Source organism: Bubalus bubalis, chromosome 3 (genome assembly GCF_019923935.1).
Source record: "Bubalus bubalis isolate 160015118507 breed Murrah chromosome 3, NDDB_SH_1, whole genome shotgun sequence".
Classification (NCBI taxonomy): Eukaryota; Metazoa; Chordata; class Mammalia; order Artiodactyla; family Bovidae; genus Bubalus; species Bubalus bubalis.
The window spans coordinates 39,227,994-39,248,647 of record NC_059159.1 but is presented as its reverse complement, the minus strand read 5'-3'; the positions used below and the strand labels follow the sequence as shown (position 1 = coordinate 39,248,647).

Here is a 20,654-nt window from a genome sequence, read left to right as displayed (position 1 = left end):
CTGACTGCTGGGGAGGGCCAGTGCCTCTTCCCTGGAGTCTCTATGGTGGGACTCAGGTCTGGATGGGGAAGAGGGCACATGGCCTCTGGTGCCCATGGGAAGGGTTGCCTGGTGGGATTGGACCGGGCTCACTGAGCGTGTTTCCCTTCCCCAGAGCAGCCTGTTCCCGCATGCAGAGGGCAGTAGCCCAGAGCCCTCCTTCCTCAGTTGGCCCCTGGCCTTCCTGTGTTGGCAGCCTTTGTCTCCTTGTGTCTTTGTCCAGTTCTCTGAGATGAGACATGTCTTCCCTGTGTGTCCAGAGATGCCCTGGTCTCTTAAGCATTGTGCAGCGTGAGCCCAAGGAGAACCCTACTCCCAGCCTCAGGCAGGGACTCATGAGGTTTTCAGCAGAGCAGGGCACGGGTCCAGCTCTCCACCGCCAAGGCCTGGCCTCCTGCTAAGGAAGTTACTAGAGACCCATCTGACTGCCCAGCCTTCTCCCTGCCATGGGGCTCCCAGGGGTGTGAGTCACATTTGGAACCAAGGGGAGGAGCGCAGCTGAGCGCTCATTATGCAAACCTGGCCTGTGTAGATGGGGATGTTGACACTCATTCCCACTTCCAGCATGGACTTCAGATGCCTCGTTCACTAAAGTAATGTTTGTGCCCAACTTCTCAGGCAGTGGCAGCTCTGCACCCTTGTGTCTGGCAGCCCCCCGTCCTAAGCACATGTGGGCACAAGCGTCTCCTTCTCTTCCTTTACCTACTATTCAATTATCCTCTCCCTTCTTGTTTTTTCCAGGGAAGCCCCGATTCTGTCTCGGAGAAGGCTCCTATTCCAGCAGTTTGGGGGTGCCGTCCACTACTCTGACCGTCACAGGCCTGCTTTTCCACTGGCCACCTGGCCACCAGACAAGCTGTCTGTCCCAGTGTCCCGACCTGGCCACAGCCTTGCCCGTCCCTGCCAGTACCTCCCCGTCTCTGGGCAAGGCCTCATTCCTCCAGGCTCCCCCTGCTCCTGACCGCCCTATGTGATGTGTGTCTGGGTCGTTTGTCATCTCGTTTTGTCTGCAGGGGAAAGAGTTGGGCAAGGGAAGAGGGGGATAGGGTAGCAGTCAGAGTCCAGAGAGGCAGAGGGAGTGGTGAGGTGGGCAGCAGAGGCTGATAGCAGGGCACTACACCCAGGCAGGGGCAGCGCCGTACCCTGGACGTGGTAGGCAGGAGGCTGCAGCCACACTGAGCATGTCTCCCTTCCCTGAAGCAGACACACTTAGTGGTGGCGGAGGGAGCATTTTTCTAAGAATCTAGATTTGTAGCCATCCTCGAAGGCGTCCTGATAGAAACCGGTTCTGCTGCTCCTTCGTGTCTGGAGCTCCCAACATCTACTTGCTTCTGTGCTGGGAGTTTCTTACCCACCTGCTGACGTCAGGCCAGACTGCTTTTGTCCCTGCTGCCCCTGGATCTCGAGCTATGTGGCCGGGTGAAGCTGAGACAAGCAGCTGGGCACGCATGGGAGGCGTGTTCTTCCTGCAGGAAAGCAGTAGCTGCCGGGGAAGTCGTCAGCCTCTCCCCTTTGAGCGGATACCTTTCCCACAAAGGGGTGGGCAGCGGGGGTGGGAGGGTATTCAGGGAGAGCCAGGAGCATGCAGGGGCCTTGGCCAAGGAGAACCGCAGGGCCAAGGGCTGGCTGGGAGCCAAGTCACTGCTGGTTACGGAGGTTCACAGGAGGCAAAGAGAGTTACTTCCATCCCCCACTTAGAGGGGGAGCCCAAGAGGCGGGGTGGGGGACAATTGGATGGGTTGGTCTAGCTTAGGTGTGGGGATGGGAGGTGTCTTTCTGCAGTTTAGATGTCTGGACTCCGCCAGCACCCTGGGGGATTTTTTCCAGCTACTAAGCCCTTTGGTTTTATCAGGGCTTGATCCACCCTAAATCTTAAATCCTTCTTTTCTCCTCTCCAGCCACAAGTCTGTAAGCATTTGTCACATGAGTGGGATTCTTGCAGCCTGGGTCCCTGCTGGGCATAGTTCAGACACTACCTGTGATCTGCACCCTCACCCTTTGCTGGGCTGAGCTGGCTTGCTCTCTGAGAAGTGGGCCCTCCTTTCTTATCAGCCATCTGAGTCAGTGATAGGTCATTTCTGTTGACTGGCCATGGTGAGGTTTAAGGTGAGGAGGTGTCCTCCAAGTTAAACAGAGTCTGAAGAGCAGACCCTTGAGGGGTGCCACAGCTCCAAGTGTGTATGGGGCCTCAGTGACATACAGCTGCCAGGGTGACATTGCTGGGCTCCTGTTCCAGTGAGCAGATTACATGGACTTCCAACTAAATGCTGTGATTGCATCAGGATCTGGGCCTATCCCCAAGGCAAGACACGAAAAGGTTACACTTGTTTTTTGACTGATGTGACAATTTCCCCATTGCTTTTGCTTTTAGAGCAAAATCGTGGTCCTTCATCCTCAACTCACGTGAACTCTGTGGGATCCTATTTATAGGTTGGGTGGACCTCTCCCCTTCACGCTATCTGGGAAATGTGTTTGCTCAAAGTACTAGTCCAGTTAGATTTATTCTGGTTAGAAGGTCAACAATGTCTGTTTAGCTTGTATTAAAGATCCCCGTAGCAGCGCCCATGGCTGGAATGAGGCCCATGGATTCTGGCAGAGTTCTCTTGGCTGGGCTTCTGAAGGAGCTTGAAAGGTCAAACTCCATTTCTTTAAAAGCTGTTCCAGGTTCTGGCTGGCTTCTCTGAGTAGCTGTATTTACAGCTGCCTGGTGGTTGTGCTGTGCTGTGTTTGTCGTGCTCTGGGGGTCCCCTGGGGTTTTCAGGTGGTCCCCATTCTGTCCTACTTGGGAACCTTCCACCCACCTTCCCCCACTGCTCTGGCTGCTCTTCCTGCAGCCCCCACCTCCCGGAGGGCTCTGCCCTCGCCTCTGAGCCAGGGGCCAGGTTGATCGCTCAGTGAGTCCAGAGAAAGTGAGAGGCTTACATGGGCTCCCTAAGAAACAGACCTGAGAAGTGGCCTCTACCTTCTGTGTGCTGTTGGAGATGCTCTGAGCAGGATCTGAAATGTCCCTCCCTCACTTCATCTAGGAAGTTTATTTTGTGGCTTCTAGAGTGTACCCCACCAGCCCCACTGAGGTCCAGGGCTGTGGAGGAGAAGGAGAACGAGGATGGGCCAGTCTCCCTTTGTCCTCTGGACCATGGGACTGGCAGCTTGGATTCCTGAAGGCTGCTCACTCCATCCCCCTCTTGCATTGCTCCAGAATGTCTTTCCTTTTATTGCCCCATCTAGTCTTGAGGCTCAAAGGTTGCTCCAACCTCCTTGGTCCTTATGACTAGACTCATCCCTGGTGGTGTTCTTGCTGGTATTTGAGGCGTCCCATCAGAGACATATTTCCTGGACGTAACTTTGGCTCTGGGACCTCATGGAAGAAGCTATACTTTTCAGCTCTGTTGGGCATCCATATGCCTCTACTGAGCTAAGGCTTAAAAACAGATGCAGAGAGAGCTGGAGAGAGAAGGTCTTAGCTAGAGTTTCTATCACTGCTAATGGATGGAAATGGGAAAAATATTCTGTGGTTCAGCCTTGTCAGCTTCATCTCCATGTCCAAGCCTTCCGGGACCCTTTTAGCATCTAATCCAACCGTGTCATCTTCCAGATGAGAATCTTCAGCTCCAATGAAGGGAAACAGCTTGCTTGAGGTCACATAGTCAGCTGGTGGCAAAGCTGGGATGAGAATCCACAACCCAGAGCCCTTTCTTCGGCACTACCTATGTGGTTGGTGGAACTGGATTTACCGGGGCCCTGAGATCTGAGGAAGCCAGTGAGCCAGTTTCTCGGCACTGGCTGGGAGGTGTCAGCAGCCACAAGTGCTGGTGGGTCTCAGTCTCAGCCTCCGTTCTTTTCAGGAGGGATGTTCTTTGGGATTTTTTTCAATGAGGGCCCTGGGGTTTGGCTCCAGCTCAGGCAAAGAAAACAAGGAGGGAAAGAGATTTCAGGGGTACTGTTCCTCAGTGACATTAGTTCTTCAGTCCCTATCTGTAATGAGGGTGTAGGCCTGGGCAAAGATGCAGTTAACCAAACCTCACTTTCCATTTTTTTTTAGTTAAGGAGAAAAGTGGTAAAAGGAAACTCTTTGAACTCTCCCTGATCGTTAAACAAAAGTAGTCAATAAAACCTCAGCTCAAGGAATGATAGCCCATTTCATGTTCTTACCCTGACTGTTTAAGGTGCCAACTCAAACACTACCTTCATTCATTCTTAGTCAACAGAGACAGGTCTGTTGTGGGGGAACGGTCGAGGTTCAAACAGATCTCATGGCTACCGGTGGCTGGCAGGGGCCCCATGGCTCCTCTCCAGCCTCCAGGTACCCCTCTCTCAGAGCAGGGAGAGTCAGCAGTTTGCCAGGACTGTTCCTACCACCTGGGGGCCCCCACTGGGGCATTCTGTTCTGCTCTGATGGCTGTTTTATCGCCAGTTCCTTACCCACCCCAACCCCACAGCTCCTTCCTTTCAGCAGAGCCATGTGCCTCTTTGGGAGAAAGGAGAAACCCCCCACCAAGGCCAAGGACAGTGGAGTCCTGCCTAGTGAGACACTACTGGGGGGCAAGGGCCCTGTCCTGTCCTTATCAGTCCCAGGGACAGAGTGTGTGGCTGGAAGACTGGAATTTAAATGCCATCGTTTCTGATTTTGTGACATTTCTCTTTGGAAGGGTTAATCCCCCCCTTCCTGCTCCTTAGCATGTGTGTTAGCTCTCCCCTGTCCCGGGCGTTGCCCTTCCACACTCCAGCCTGGGGAGTGCTGCTGTTTAAGTGTGAAGAGATTCCTCTGTGTGCTAGAACCTGCTTGGAGATGATGATCCATGTGATGATGACTTTTCTGTCTTTCCTCTTTCAGAGGAGGTGATTTGTAGACCCCTACCCCCACCCCTGACTGCCTATGTAATGTAAATAGTGTACATTTAATTTATTGCTATGGTAGCACATTGTATTTGTTAATGTATAAAATGAATTCTAAAAGTTGACAAATGTATATTTTGTTGCTTAAATGTGTCTTTGCAGAAATTGACAATAAATAAGATATTTTGTGTCCATCAGTGTTCAGACTTCTTTGCCTAGGACCCAGTCCTGAGCATCTTTCAGTACATCAGAGACTGAATCCATATTCCCATGGGCTGTATCTAGCCTGTAGATGTATTAATCAAGAAACATCCCTCTGACCACCGGCACCCACCCCCCAACCCCCTAGCTTCATTCTCAATAGCCAATCAAGTTGCTCTTCCCTCACCTTTGATACCTAACCAAGTTCCTCTTAATAATTTTCCATCCAATTCCTCACCCTGCCATTGGCTAGAAATCCCCATTTGTCCCTGTTGTATTTGGAGTTGAGTTCAGTCTCTGTCCCTGATTGCAATAGCCTCAAATCCTCAAATAAAGTCTTCCTTGCCTTTTGAACTCTGGGGCAGTTTTTCTTTGACAGGTGGCTAACTTGTCCTCCCCTGCCCCCCAACCCAGCCTCTCCTCCTCTGCACATCCGCACCAGTGTTAGTAGGGAGAAGAGGGAGGCAGAAGAGACCTCTCATTTTGAGACTGCTCCTGAGTGAGTACAGTGTTAGTTGTGGTACTCTGAGAAGCAGACACCAAGACAGGAAGAAAACATTTGTTAGAAGAAAGACCTGTGAGAGAAAATGGGGAGGGAGCTGAAGAAAGCTGAAGAATTGTCCGACTGCCATGCAGGTCTGACCATGAGTGAAGAAGAGATGGGAGGAAGCAACATGGCATGGAGGCATCTTTGATGCCAGTTCATTTCTAAGAAAATTCTAAGCAAGGCTATTGCAGAGTCCCCTAACCTCTGTCACCATCTCCCTGCAGACTGTGCACCCTCTCCCATTGCAGGCAGGTTCTTTATCACTGAGCCACCAGGCCCACATTGATGTAGGGGGTGGTTAAAGCCTCCTTTCTCTTGGTTCTCTCTGCCTCTCTGTCTGATATAAACCCTCTGTTGGCTTCTTGTGCTTGGCAGGTATTCAGATCTGCTAATTTGTTATAAATTTCCTTGTTATGAGAGAAATCTACACGCATACAGTCTTTGCTTAATAGTGTAAGAATTTCAAGTTTGGCTACTTCCTTGGTGTCCACTCGGCTCTCAGGATGTCCCCTTATCCTCACCACCCTTGCAGGTAGCAATATCTGCTGCTCTATGTCACATTCCAGCACTCTTTCTCTTCCCTACATCTACCTTCTCCTTTCTCTAGACACTAGCCATGACCAGTGGTCTCGGCAATGTTAAGACAATCATCATACATGACTCATTGTGGAATGTGTTTAGAGGACCCTCAGTCTTGTAGGAATAAACAGAGACAAGCCAAATGCTCTCTTTCTTTCATGGAGCCAAATGCTCTCCTTCTTTCATCCCTCTCTTATACTGTCTGGAGAATGAGGAGGGGTGTTGCTTTTATTGCTGGTTCGAATGAAATGGTACCTTTCTGCCAGCCTGGTGGGGCTCCATGCTTGGTTCCAGTGATCCAGTGGTTCTCTGAATTTGAAATGCAGATTTGACAGATCACTGCTATGACTCATTCAAAACTCTGTCCTCCAACATTCAATGGTGCCCCTGTGCTCCCATGACATATACTATTTATGGGAACCAGAGTTAAGTTCCAGGAAGGAACTCTGAGAAGGAGTTATGACATCTAAAGGCAGGGTTCCACTGAAGGGGGCCACCAGACTCCATTTCTTCAGGCAGAGATAATACCTGTTGGGAGCATCAGGTCATCCCCACTTCAAACCAGCTCCCTCTACTCTCAGAAGAGAAAACTACTCCCATCCAGGGATGGCCTCTTTTCAAGCATTTTAGTTTTAGAGTGCATAAAAATCACCTGGCGAGATTGTTAAAAATGCAGATATCAGGCATCATTCCAGAGGTTCGAATTTGATTGGGTCCCAGGAATCTGCATTTTTGATGAGCTTGTGAAGGATTCTGATGCACTGATCTGGTTTGTAGTCTCTATATACGTCCCTTTCCTATTACAATAGTCTCAGGTCCAGTGAGAAATGGATGAGGGTGTGGGGGATTTGAGAGATGCCAGTCCCCCACCTAAGGGGATTGTTATTATCATTATCACAAATATGGGAGAAATGTCTGTCCCAGCAAGACACAAGCTCTTACAGGAAAATGAAAGAAAATCACTTAGAAGAGGATAGAGAAATATAAATAAAACATGAAGCTTGTAAGGAATAATAGTTTAAGATGAAAATGCATTATGGCTGTGTGAATGACCAGGGCCTCCTGTAATAAGACTGGGAGAAAAGATGAGGTCATGCCTGAAGCAGAGAGAAAGAACTTGGTGAAAAGAAATAAAAAAATCAGATCCTGAGGATTAAAAATTAAATTAAAATTAAAAATTAAAATACAGCTAGAGCCTCTTTCTCCAAACCAAAACGAATTATCAGATGAAAGATGTGATGGGAGACTTTGGAAACCCACTGGCAATCTAGGGACATATCAGCTGCTGGAAAGGGCTGAAGATAGCACCCCTGGGTGACATGTTCCCTGTCACTAATGATGTTAGAGGCAAAGTAATTTAGTAACTACAGTAGGTAAATGAAAGGATGTGGTTGATGAATTGACTCCATCAAGGGGAATAATAACACAGAACAGCCCATATAAAAGAACTAGCAGAAACAAACTGCCACTAAATGACCCCACACAAAGACATACAAATGATTAGACAGACGTAAGTTAGATTGTGTTACAGAAAAATGCAGACACTTTATGAGAAAGATGGGAGAAAATGTGCTCAAAGTATTGGATCAGATAAATTTTACTAATCACCTTTAAAACATTATATTAACATTAAAAATATATATAAGACTAACAAGGAAGTCTTCATAGCCTTGCTCTAAAATATCAATTGGTGGGTTTACAAGAATTTATCACTAATAAGGAATTTAAGGAAAAGTTCAGGGAAAATGAACAGCAAAGCCCAGATGGAATCTATCTATGAAACCTAGTATAATAGTGTATGTAACGGGAAAGGATTTTAACTTGTTTAATTATAGATTTTTTTTTTCTTTCTTATTTTTTTGGGGGGGGGGGTTGGTGTTGTGTCTCATGGCTTGAGGAAATCTTAGTTCCCTGACCAGGGACTGAACCTAGACCCATGGCAGTGAAAGCACTGAGTCCCCTGGACCTCCAGGGAATGCCATAGAATTTTCTATTAAGGAAGAGAGTTTCCAAAAAAGATAAAGAATACATTTCCATCAGATATAAACAACTGGAATCTATTACAAGGATTCAGCAATGATAAAATTATTATCTAAAATTTTAATTCAGTGACTAATGCTAGCCCATGAACACTAGGATGACTAGGTTGCAGAACTTGAAGCAGTTCAAACTAGTTTAAACGGACAAGAAAGGAGACATTTATTAAAAGGAGATAGGGGTCTATACAAAAAATTGATGAACAACAGAGCTTAATGTATAGCACAGGGAACTATATTCAATATCTTATAATAAGCTATAACAAAAAATATCTGAAAGACAAAACTGAATCAATTTGCTGTACATCTGAAATTAATGCAATATGGTAAATCAACTATACTTCATAAAACAATGAGGAAAAAAAAGAGAGTGTTTCTCCTAGATTCAAAAGGAAAGGGCTGCAACTAGGCCAACAGTAAGACAGCAAAGGTCATCAGGCCTTGTGCCTATCTCTCACTTCTTCCTGCATTTCTCTGTATTTCTTTTTTCCCTGTTGTGTTCTGTCACTTCCTTATGAACACGTGAAGCCTTTTTGTTTGGTTTATTCTCTCTGAAGACCAGCTAAGCTGGTGTCAGCACCATTTTGTCTTCACTGCCTAGAACTTGAAATGGATTTGGGGCCATGAATTGTTTGCTTTGTCAGCTGGCATGATGTTAGGCTTTGTCAGTAGAGGGTGCAAGAGAGGCACTGCCAAGGGTAAAGGAGTTTTGTTTCTGGTACACCTGTGCAGGTTTTATTGTAGTTCAGTGGCTAAGTTGTGTCGGACTCTGTGGTCCCATGGATTGCGGCGCGCCAGCCTTCCCTGTCCTTCCTATCGCCTTGTGCAGGCTTGGCAAACTCTTAGACCTCACTTGGAAAACCCTTGGAGCAGAGACACACGCACTAGCTCCAGGCCATTTGCAGTTTCTCCTCATAAGGAGTTAACTGCTTGAAGTAGAGAACTGGAATTCTGGCTGTTCTCCTCAGAGAATCCCTGTCGAAGGGGAGAATCAGCAATTGGGCACTTCTCCTCTGAGAGCTCTGTCTGTTTGAAAAAGGAGCTGGCATCTGGAAATTGCTTCAGAGTGCCTTGTGTCTGTCTGAAGAAGCCTGGCTCTCCAGCATGTAACGTCCTAGAGGCGCTGTCTCTGACTAGATGGTAGGTCTCAGGCTCCTGCCTTTCTCCTCAGAGAGCTATTTCTCCGTGTGAACCTGAAGGCTGCTTATTGAGCATTTCTCCTATTTTTGTGGTTTGCTAAAGAAAATCAACCACCAAGCATTTCTCCTCCATCAGAGCTGCCAAGCTGTGGAGGGGGGAGGGCTGAGCCTCTGGCACTTCACCCCAGAGACAGCTATTTCCCTGTACAAATAAAGGAGCTAGACATCTGTCTTTTCTCCTCAGAGCAGTTTGTCTGTCTGATAAGAAAGGCTGAGAATTCGAGATTTCTCTTCGGAAAGAGTTGTGTCCTTTTCTGAGGCAGAGTGCTGGCAATCTGGCATTTCTCCTCAGAGTATGGTCTGTCTGAGGTGGAGGACCAGTCATTGGGCATTATCTCCTCAGAGAGGTCTGTCTCTCTGTTTGAAAAAACCTGCTGACTCTTCTGAATTTCATCTCATAGAGACCTGTCTCCGCCTGAACGGAGGTCTGAAGGGCTGGCCAGGTCTCTTCCTGGCCAGCTCTTCACCTTCTGGAGGGCTGTCTCTGACTGAACGGTAGTTCTGAGCTTCCTGCCTTTCTCCTCAGAGAGCTGTGTTTCTGTGTCAGCTGGAAGGTTGACCATGGGGCTTTCTTCTTCCTGAAGGACTGTCTCTCTGTTTAACAATACTGACCAACTAGCATATCTCCTCTGATGGGATGTCTGTCTATTCAAGGGGTAGGGCTGAGCCTCAGGATTTCACCTCAGAGAGAGCAGTCTCCCTGGCTGAATCAGAGAGCTGCACATCTTTCTTTCCATCACAGATCTCTTTATCCTTTTCGAATTAGAAGGCCAGCTATTTGAATAAATATGGTACAGATTATGTCACTATGCAGCACTCCTTTTTCCTAGAAGCTGTTTTCTCCCCTTTCTCCTATTAAAAAACTACACGAGAAAAGTAAAAGAATTGACAACAACAGCAACAAAAGAGAAGGCCAGCTATTCCAGATTTCTCCTCAGAAAAGCTGTTGCCCTTTCTGAGGTAGTGTTGGCAATCTGGTGTTTCTTTTGAGTGCGGTCTCTCTTTGTGAGGTGGGGAATTGGCCATCGGGCCGGTTTCATCATAGAGCTCGGTCCCTCTGTTTGAAAGAATGAGGCGGCCATCCTGAATGTCTCCTCTCAGTGTGCTGTGTATTTCTGAAGCCAACTCCTGGCTCTTTCCCGTTCTCCTATGTGTGCTCGACAAGCTCTCAACCCTCACTGGGCAAACACTTGCTGCGCATGCGTCGACTCCGGGTTTGGCTGCCCGAGCGCCGGCTGCTGTCTCGGCAGCCGATCCAGGCCTTTCCCGCGGTTTCTCTAGTGCCTGGGCCCGCGATGTGCCACGGCCAGGAGCACCCATTGGCTTCTCCCAGAAGCACCCCTTTCCTACACCTGCTGTTTCGTCACCTCAGGAGTTTCCCGTGAAGTGTGAAACTGGCACTGTCTACATGGAGCACGGGGAGAGATGGAAGAGGCAGACCGCTCCAGACTGGCAGGTGCAGGTTTAATACGCAAGGAAACTTACGACAGTTATCTTGAGTGACTGCTAGACAAGTAGATCTCTGCACCCACCTGCTGGAACCTTAAAAGTGTATTGTTCTGTTGTTTTTTAGTCGCTAAGTTGTGCTGGACTCTTTTGTGACCCCATGGACGGTAGCCTGCCAGGCTCCTCTGTCCCTGGAGTTTCCCAGGCAAGAATACGGCAGTGGGTAGCCATTTCCTTCTGCAGGGGATCTTCCCAACCCAGGAATTCGAACCTGTGTCTCCTGCCTTGGCTGGCATATTCTTTACCTCTGAACCATCAGGGAAGCTTAAAAGTGTATACAGAGGTCAGTTCAGTTCAGTTGCTCAGTCGTGTCCCCATGAATCGCAGCACGCCAGTCCTCCCTGTCCATCATCAACTCCCAGAGTCCACCCAAACTCATGTCCATCGAGTCAGTGATGCCATCCAGCCATCTCATCCTCTGTCGTCCCCTTCTCCTCCTGCCCCCAACCCCTCCCAACATCAGGGTCCTTTCCAATGAGTCAACTCTTTGCATGAGGTGGCCAAAGTATTGGAGTTTCAGCTTCAGCATCAGTCCTTCCAATGAACACCCAGGACTGATCTCCTTTAGGATGGACTGGTTGGATCTCCTTGCAGTCCAAGGGACTCTCAAGAGTCTTTTCCAACACCACAGTTCAAAAGCATCAATTCTTCGGCGCTCAACTTTCTTCACAGTCCAACTCTCACATCCATACATGACCACTGGAAAAACCATAGCCTTGACTAGACAGACCTTTGTTGGCAAAGTAATGTCTCTGCTTTTGAATATGCTATCTAGGTTGGTCATAACTTTCCTTCCAAGGAGTAAGCGTCTTTTAATTTCATGGCTGCGATCACCATCTGCAGTGATTTTGGAGCCCCCCAAAATAAAGTCTGAAACTGTTTCCTCTATTTCCCCATCTATTTGCCATGAAGTGATAGGACCAGATGCCATAACAGGTCAAATCTTTACTTTTACTTCTTTCCTTCTTTTTTCCTTGTATACTCAAACACAACACATTCTATACACAAATATGCCGTTCTTCCAGTTACTTTACTGAATTCTTTAGTGGATTTTTCTAGTTTTCAAGTATAAATCATTTTACCTGACCTAATTAATCATAGTTTCTTTTTTCTTTCCACTTGACTGCCCTGACCTGTCTAACATCTTATAGCTTGGACAGGCTCTTCGAAAACATTAAACGAAATTGATGACAGTAGGAGTATTAGTATCCATTTAGACTTTAGCAGGAATGCTTCTGGAGTATCATACAGTTTGTGATTCACTGTGGTCTTCTAAGTCTTTAGTAATTAATTAAGGTTTCTTTGAATCCCTAATTTGCTGAGAATATTTTGTTTTTAAACTCAGTGATCGATGTTAAATTTTATCAAATGCCTTTGCTTGTTTAACTATCTGATTGTTGTCATTACACGTTGTTTAAAAAATGTAATCTTAGACTTAGTCTGCTCATATTTCATTTAGAAACTTTGCATCAGATTCCTCGACAAAAGACAGAGCCAGGGCAGTGGGAGTAGGTGCTTGGTGCTGGTAGGAAAGAATTATTAGTTTGCATGTGTGCTAAGTTCGTGTCTTACTTGTGTCAGACTGTTTGCAACCCTATGAACTGTGGCCTGCCAGGCTCCTCTGTCTGTGGAATTCTCCAGGCAAGAATACTGGAAGGGGGTTGCATGCCCTCCTCCAGGGGATCTTCCTGACCCAGGAGCAAACCTGGGTCTCCTCCATCTCCTGCATGGGCAGGCAGGTTGTTTACCACTAGCACCACTTGGGAAGCCCATTACTTAGTTTAAGGAAAGGTAAAAGGATCCAGGACTGTTTTGCTCCCCAGTGGGCCTGGAGGGCTGGCAGGGACATCCTTTCCTCTGACTTGACTGAACACTATGCAAGAGTCGGACGTGGTTTAGTGACTACACCACCATGACCACGACCACGAACACCACCGCAAAGATGGGAAACTAGATTTAAGTTTCTATAATGACACTTATATAGAGACATTACTTTGCTAACAAAGGTCCGTATAGTCAAAGCTATGGTTTTTCCCGTAGTCATATGGATGTGAAAGTTGGACCGTATATAAGGCTGAGTGCTGAAGAATTGATGATTTTGAACTGTGGTGTTGGAGAAGACTTGAGAGTCCCTTGGACTGCCAGGAGATCAAACCAGTCAATCCTAAAGGAAATCATCCCTGAATATTCATTGGAAGGACTGATGCTGAAGCCCCAATACTTTGGTCACCTGATGGCGAAGAGACGGCTCACTAGAAAAGTCTCTGATGTTGGGAAAGATTGAAGGCAGGAGAAGGGGACGACAGAGGATAAGATGGTTGGATGGCATCACCGACTCAATGGACATGAGTTTGAGCAAGCTCCGGGAGATGGTGAAGGACGGGGAAGCCGGGAGTGCTGCAGTACATGGGGTCGCAAAGAGTCGGACACGACTGAGTGACTGAACAACAGTAATGAAGCTGGAGATCTCTGCCCAGCTGCCACTGGAGGGCGCGCGCAACCAGCGGAAGCAGCAGGCGTCGCTTTGCGGCGGTTGGGAATGAACAGAGCGCCGACTTTCCCAGCTTTTCATTAGCTGGTTCTGCGGGAGTCCCGCTTTTCTGACCTCCTCATTGGCTGTTGGCCCGGTGTCTTTGGTCAGCCCCTCCTGGGGGTTTGAAAGGGGTGTAGGACCCAGAAGTCCGGGTTTACAAGGACCAATCAATCAGGGCCTCCCATTGGTCTATCAAACAGGAGGCTCAACCCCTCCTCTGAAGACTTTCCAGTGGATGCTGCCTCCTTACTCTGGCGGCTGTCGCTTTGGGGTGGCCGAGGTTCTCCTTGGCGCTTTAGCCGGCTTCCGTGGCGGAGCCGATGCACTCCGAGTGGCTGTCATCTCTCTTTAGCGTTGTTTGCCTCAGACCCGTGGCACACAGGTCTCTCTTCTATTGCTCTCTTCGAGAGACAGCTGTAACTGCTGTGGATTTGGGGGGCTCAGCAGTGTCAACCCTGTAGAAAACGGCTGGAGCGGGGGAAGGGATGTCTTGTCTTGAGCTAGAGATCTGGAGTCTGGGATAGAGTCCTGAATGGGGAAGGAGATCACTGTAGATAGCCCTTACCCTTTCCTACCCGAGCTGGGCAGGAGGTATTCCCTTCAGCTGGGATCTCCCAATGGGAGCATCATACTTTTGAGGGCCCCTTAGACATTTGTATTTGTAGACATTGAAAAAAAAATTAGTAATTTTAACTTTGAAGTTTTAGTATTTTGGCATCAATAATACTATATATATATATATATATATATATATATATAGGATTCAGTCATAAATTATTAGTCCTTGGAAAACTTGTAGGCCCAAGGCGGGATGCCTATTGTGGGTAGTGGAAAAATTATGGTGCTGTTCCACCCTCCTCCAACACACACACAAACACACATACGGTTTTCAGAGAAAAACTGGCTCCCCAGCTCTCTGCAGCCCAGGGCGTGGTGCTGCTGAATAGACGTTTGTAGATAAAAGGCTGAAGGAGCACACTAGAATGGGAACTGGGAGGATCCTTGCTAAACAATAAAATTGAATATGGAAAATGCTCTGCAAGCCAGTGTGGCACTGTTACTCTGGCTTCCCTGATAGCTCAGTTGGTAAAGAATTCACCTGCAATGCAGGAGACCCTGGTTTGATTCCTGGGTTGGGAAGATCCACTGGATAAAGGATGGGCTACCCACGCCAGTATTCTTGGGCTTCCCTTGTGGCTCAGCTGGTAAAGAATCCACCTGCTATGAGGGAGACCTGGGTTTGATCCCTGTGTTGGGAAGATCCCCTGGAGAATGGAAAGGCCACCCACTCCAGTATTCTGGCCTGGAGAATTCCATGGACTGTATAGTCCATGGGGTCGCAGAGTCAGACCCTGAAGGACTTTCACTTTCACAGAGTTAGTGGTCTAATCATGTGGGCTTGGGTCAGGAGGTAAGATGCTTATTGTAGTGGGCACTGCCACACTGGCAAGCTGGCAAAAACCACTCCCGCAGCATTGGTCACTGCCCGTCTAGGTCTCTCTTCTATTGCTCTGAACTTTGAACTATGAAGATAACACAGAGTCTTATTGCTGTGTCTAGGTAATTTTAAGTAGTTTGTTCCTATGTAGACATAGACAAATTGTTGGGCCAGAAAAATCTATGGAGGAAAGGATTAACTGTGGGTTACTCTTTGATATCAAAGCAGATATGGGGGTGTGGAAGGAAGGTTGCAGACTTATTTTTCATTTTACTCTTGACAGTGTTTTTTTTTTTTAAGCAACATAAACATGATAAAAAATAAAGCTGCAGAAAGGAATAATTAGTGAAAAGTTTCTTTCTTACTTTGATGTCCCTATTTCCCTATCCAGAGGGAACTTCTAAGTTACCTGAATGTCCTTCACAACAGTTTATGCAAAGAGGCATTTATGTATACAGAATAAAACCTGAACTTTCTAACTAGCTATAGGTGGCCCTCAAAGACAATGCCTCTGCATTGAAAAAATGGAGCTGTGCTTCCCAGGTCCCCCTTCAGTGACAGGCTTGCTTTCTAGCTGTGGAGAACGCAGCAGTCAGCAGACAGCCTAGCTGTCAGCTCCTCAAGGGTTTTCTTCAGCTGCACATACCCTCCTTGTTTGCAGCTGCGTCTTTCCCAGGGTAGTCCACACCTGGTGGTTATAAAGCCTGTCCATTTTGGCTTGCTGTGAGACAACTCTGATGGTCACTGTTCACTTGAGATCTCCGTGCTGGGTTGGTCAGCACTTGTGGCTTGCTTATAATTTGACTTCCTCCTCTGCCGGATGGAGCTTCTTCACTTGTTCCTTCACATAGGTCTATTCCTAACAAGCACCTTGTACTCCAAACTCCATCTCCGCGCCTACTTCTGGAGAACCCAGGCTGTGATACTGTCTTGATGGCATCATCGTTCACCACTCTCATTATTTCAGATTGATTAAATTCTTTGCATATACCCTCCTTGCCAGTGTATCTGGTAAGGGACAGTTTTGCCTATGACACCTGCAGCGGGGATAACACAAATCATCGTCTATAAATGGCTTGCAAGCCATTCTCCCAAGAGAAGGTCAGAGCTCAGAAATTTCAGTGAATGTATGTTAGCATGAGTGACCCCCTTAGGCTATAATTGAATATATCTGGATGAGGCTTGGACTGTGGTCTTGTCTGACAAGTTGAAAGATTTCTTTGACGATTTCTTTGAATTTCTTCTGCTATTGATTAAAAGCAGACTCCTTCTGTTAGTCTTAGTGTGCCCTTATTTATTGCCAAGGCTGGTGAAGTCTAAGGGTCATTGGGTTACACATACATGTCTTTTCTTTACTATAAAGCAACAAATTCATTCTGGGCTGGATCTGTGTCTTAATTAACTCCTGTATCTCATACAGGATAATGCCTTGCACATGATGGAGGAAATTCACAGACTCCACTTCAGTGCCTCAGTTTCCTTCCTGTCAACCTCTGGAAGGCTTTTCCTAAGAGGAGTCTTCCCAGTGCCCCATGCATGTCCTTGTTCCTCAGGCTGTAGATGAAAGGGTTCATCATGGGGGTCACCACAGCATACATCACTGTGGCTACTGAGTCCTTCATGGAGTGGGTTTTAAGGGGCTGCAGATATACCATACTAAGTGTCCCATAGAAGAGGGAGACCACAGCCAAGTGGGAGCCACAGGTGGAGAAAGCTTTGTATTTGCTGGAGGCTGATGGTATTCGGAGGATGGCTTGGACAATCCAGACATAGGACATGACCATGATCCCTAAGGGGGTGAAGAAGATGAAGCAACCTGTGGTAATCTGCACTGTATGAATCATCTGGGTATTGGAACAGGTGAGCCTCAGCAGGACGTACATCTCACAGAAGATGTAGTGGATTCTCCGGGACCCACAGAAGGTCACCTTGGTCATGAGGAGGGTGAGAAAGAGACCGTACAGGACAGAGAGGGCCCAACACAAGGTGAGGAGCAAAATGCAGAGCCCAGGGCTCATGGCTGTGATGTAGTGGAGCGGGCGGCAGATGGCCACATAGCGGTCATATGCCATTGTGGCCAGGATGAGGTTGTCCAGGGTCACCAAGCAGACCAGGAAATAGAGCTGGGTCAGACACCCTGTGTATGAGATGGCTTTGTCCTGGGACTGAAGGTTCACCAATGTCTTGGGGATCGTATTGGTGACAAAGAAGAGGTCGGTGAAGGAGAGGTTGGCTAAGAATAAGTACATGGGAGTGTGCAGGTGGGAATCAAAGCTGATGGCCAAGATGATGAGCACGTTTCCCATTACTGTGACCAGATACATGGACAGGAACATCCAAAACAGGATCTGCTGCTCTTCAGGACTCTCCGAGATCCCCAGGAGTAGGAAGTCAGAGGCCCCACTTTGGTTGCTGCCATGCATTTTCCCAGCTGTCTGCAACATCAGCACCAACATATATTTACTAATTGCCTTTGATTGAGTAAGGACATTCAGATAAGCAAAATCAACTATTTTCTTAACAATAAAAATACTTCAGGCTGGATTTCAGAATTTTTTTCCCATAAGCAGCAAAGTAATACCAGAGAAAAAAACATAATGTAGAAAATCTTTATGCAGCCTAATCATTCCAGCAACTTCTAATCTGGCATATTCAATATTATGGAAATAATGTCTATGTCTTATTTTAAGTCCTGTCATCTTACAATATCCTTGAAGTACCTAAAGATTTCGTATGCTATATTTTGGTATTGCAGAAATTTGAAAATAATATTTGAAACAGGTATATGCATTATAGCAAATGGATACTGTACAATTGTACAAAGAGGGTAAAAGTAAAACTGTTGGAAGGGAAAAGAAAAATGTATCACTGTTTACTGATAAAATGATCTGGGAAGCCTAAGACAGTCAACCAAAATGCCATTGAAAATACACAAAGGGATATGAGGTTGTGCAGTAAGAAGTACCCAGATCATGCTAGCCTTGTTAAGATTTTAAAAATTTTATACTGTGTAAAGAATTTTAAGCAGAATGACCAATATAAACAGATTTAAGCAGCGATGTATGTATATATTAACAACCATCTTTCTTTGTATTTTACCAATAGTATTTCAAAAATCAGGTGTAGCTGTTGCATTTTTAACCAGATACTTTTCAGTGCCTATCATGAGACACTATGTTAATAGCTTTTCTAATATTTAAAAGTACTGCCAAGGGGCAACTAAGCCCACGCACCACAAACAGCACATATACTGCAGTGAAGACCTAGAACAGTCAAAAAGCAGAAACAGAAAAATATGTTAACACTCCTGGTTTAAATTACTTATCATGTTTTATTTAGGCTTTTGTAGTTGTATTTACTAATATAAATGAGGTTTACCTATAGTTTCGTTTTTGTACATGTCATCTTTATCATCTTTTTGGTATGATTTGGTGTGCATTAGATTTCAAATTAAACTTGATTTCATTTATTGTCAATTTCTAGTGTTTAGAATTTGTTGGAATTTCTTCAGCAGCTTAAGATATGAATTTTAAAATATATTACATGGAATTATTTTTCCAAATAAAAATAGCTTCTATACTCTGTTGGAATTTATTGATTAAAAGCAAAAAAAATTCCAGTGTGAATCATTCAAGCAATACAGAAAAATTAAAACTAAAATGAAAACTTAATTTAGCCAAGATGATTAGTCAAGAAAAATGATTAAAAGACATCTAGATTGGAAATGAGGAATTATAGTATCTCTCTTTAAAGATGACATGATCTTGCATATAGTAAATCTTACTAAATATTCCTACTAAAAAACTACAATAATAAATGAAGTCAGAAATGTTGCAGGAACAAGATCAATATATAAAAATTGCATTTTTATACTTGCAATAAATAATCAGAAAATGAAATTAAGAAAATAATTTTATTCATAATTGCACCAAACAGAAAATGATCTTTACGAATAAATTTAAGAAAAATTCAAAATTTATACTCTGAAAACTACAAATATTGTTGAAAGAAATTAAAGATCTAGATAATCAGAAAAAAAACCCCATGCTCATGGATTGGAAGACTTAATATTGTTAAGATGGCATAGTCCCCAGCTAGATCTATAGACTAAATACAGCCTCTATCAGAATCCCAACTGACTTCTTTGTAGAACTTCATGTAAATTAATTCAAAAATCCATGTGAAATTGCATGAGACCCAGAATAGCCAAAACCATTTTGAAAAACAAAAACAGATTTGGAGGATTCCACTTCCCAATTTCAAAACTTACTACAAAGCAATCAAGGCAGACTTATCGATCAATGGGACAGAATCGAGATTCCAGAAATAAACTCATGTGTCTGTGGTCAACTGATTTTCAACAAACATGTCAAGATCAGCGGGGAAAAGAAGTTTTCAACAAATAGTTCTGGGCCATTCTGGGTCACCAGGATAGCCATGTGCCAAAGAGGTGAACTCTTACCTTGCACTGTATGCAAAATTTAACTCAAAATTGATGAATGACACAGATATAAGAGCTAACATTATATCTGTGTATTAGTTGCTCAGTCATGTCCGACTCTTTGCGACCCCAAGGACTGTACCCCACCAGCCTCCTCTGAAAGGCTCAGAAGAAAACATAGGCAAATCTTCAAACCTTAGATTTGGCAAAGAGTTCTTAGATATGACACCAAAAGCAACAGAAGAAAAAATAAATTCAATTTAACCAAAATTAAAAATGTTTGTTCTCCCAATGACAGTATCAAGAAAGTACAAATAATTCCACAGTGGTAGACAATATTTGTAAATTGTATATCTGATAAGGCATTTACATGTAGAATATATAAAGAACTCTAATAACCGAATAATGAAAAGAAAAATGACCCAATTAAAAGCAGGCAAAAATTCTGAAGGCATTTTTCCAAGGAAGATATACAAATGGCCAATGGGCACACAGCAAGATGCTGAACATCATTAGTCACCAGGGAAATGCAAATGAAGGCCACCACTTCACACCCTCTAGGAACAATTCAGATAATAAGCAGTTCAGAAAATAACAAGCCTTTGCAAGGAGGTAAAGAAATCAGAACACTTCTATACTGCCAATGGGAATGAAAAATGGTGCAGCCGTTTTGGAAACAGTCTAGCAATTCCTCAAAAGGCTAATCACAGAGTTACCAAATGACTCAGCAGTTCCACTCTAGGTATCTCCCAAGAGAAATGAAAACATAGGCCCACATACAAACTTGTACATGAATGTTTATCGTAGCATTATAAGTTCAAACACTAAGGAATCTGCTTGCAATGTAGGAGACCATGGTTCCATCCCTGGGTCAGGAAGATCCCTGGAGGTCATGGCAACCCACTCCAGTATTCTTGCCTGGAGAATCCACGGACAGAGGAGCCTGGTGGGGTACAGTCCATGGGGTCGCAAAGAGTCAGACATGACTGAGTAGCTAATACACACATAACGCTCCAAAGGTGGAAATAATCTATATGTCTGTTTCTTGGGCATGGATAAACAAAATGTGGCACATCTATACAATAGAACATTATTCAGCCGTAAAAAGGAATGAAGTATTAGTACATGCTGCAGCATGGATGAACCTTGAAAGCATGAAAGAAGCCAGTCACCAAAGACCATGTATGATATTATTCCATTCATATGGAAGGCCAGAATAGGGAAATCTATAGAGACAGGAAGTAAGTTAGTGATTGCTTACACAGGAGAGAAGTGTGATGGGTAAGAAGCAGACAGCTG

General features: G+C 45.4%; 2 protein-coding genes across 10 annotated transcripts in view; one reads left to right on the top strand and one right to left on the bottom strand.

The window, feature by feature from the left end:
* The window catches only part of RAP1GAP2 (RAP1 GTPase activating protein 2), a 219,175-nt gene extending 214,106 nt beyond the window's left edge, over positions 1-5,069 (top strand). For all 9 annotated transcript variants that reach the window (XM_045164911.1, XM_045164909.1, XM_045164906.1 and 6 more), the window contains one exon: positions 781-5,069. The gene's annotated coding sequence lies outside the window, so the exon portion shown is untranslated. The remainder of the gene's footprint in view (positions 1-780) is intronic.
* An 11,179-nt stretch (positions 5,070-16,248) lies between these two features.
* On the bottom strand, positions 16,249-17,446 carry LOC102405952 (olfactory receptor 1D2-like). The gene has a single exon (XM_006079801.3). It carries the CDS (start codon positions 17,368-17,370, stop codon positions 16,378-16,380), a length of 993 nt encoding a protein of 330 aa, XP_006079863.3. The 5' UTR covers positions 17,371-17,446; the 3' UTR covers positions 16,249-16,377.
* Positions 17,447-20,654: the final 3,208 nt, after the last annotated feature.

Excerpts from the sequence above, each read along its gene's own strand:
- LOC102405952 (XM_006079801.3), bottom strand. The coding sequence starts at position 17,370 with ATGTTGGTGCTGATGTTGCAGACAGCTGGGAAAATGCATGGCAGCAAC.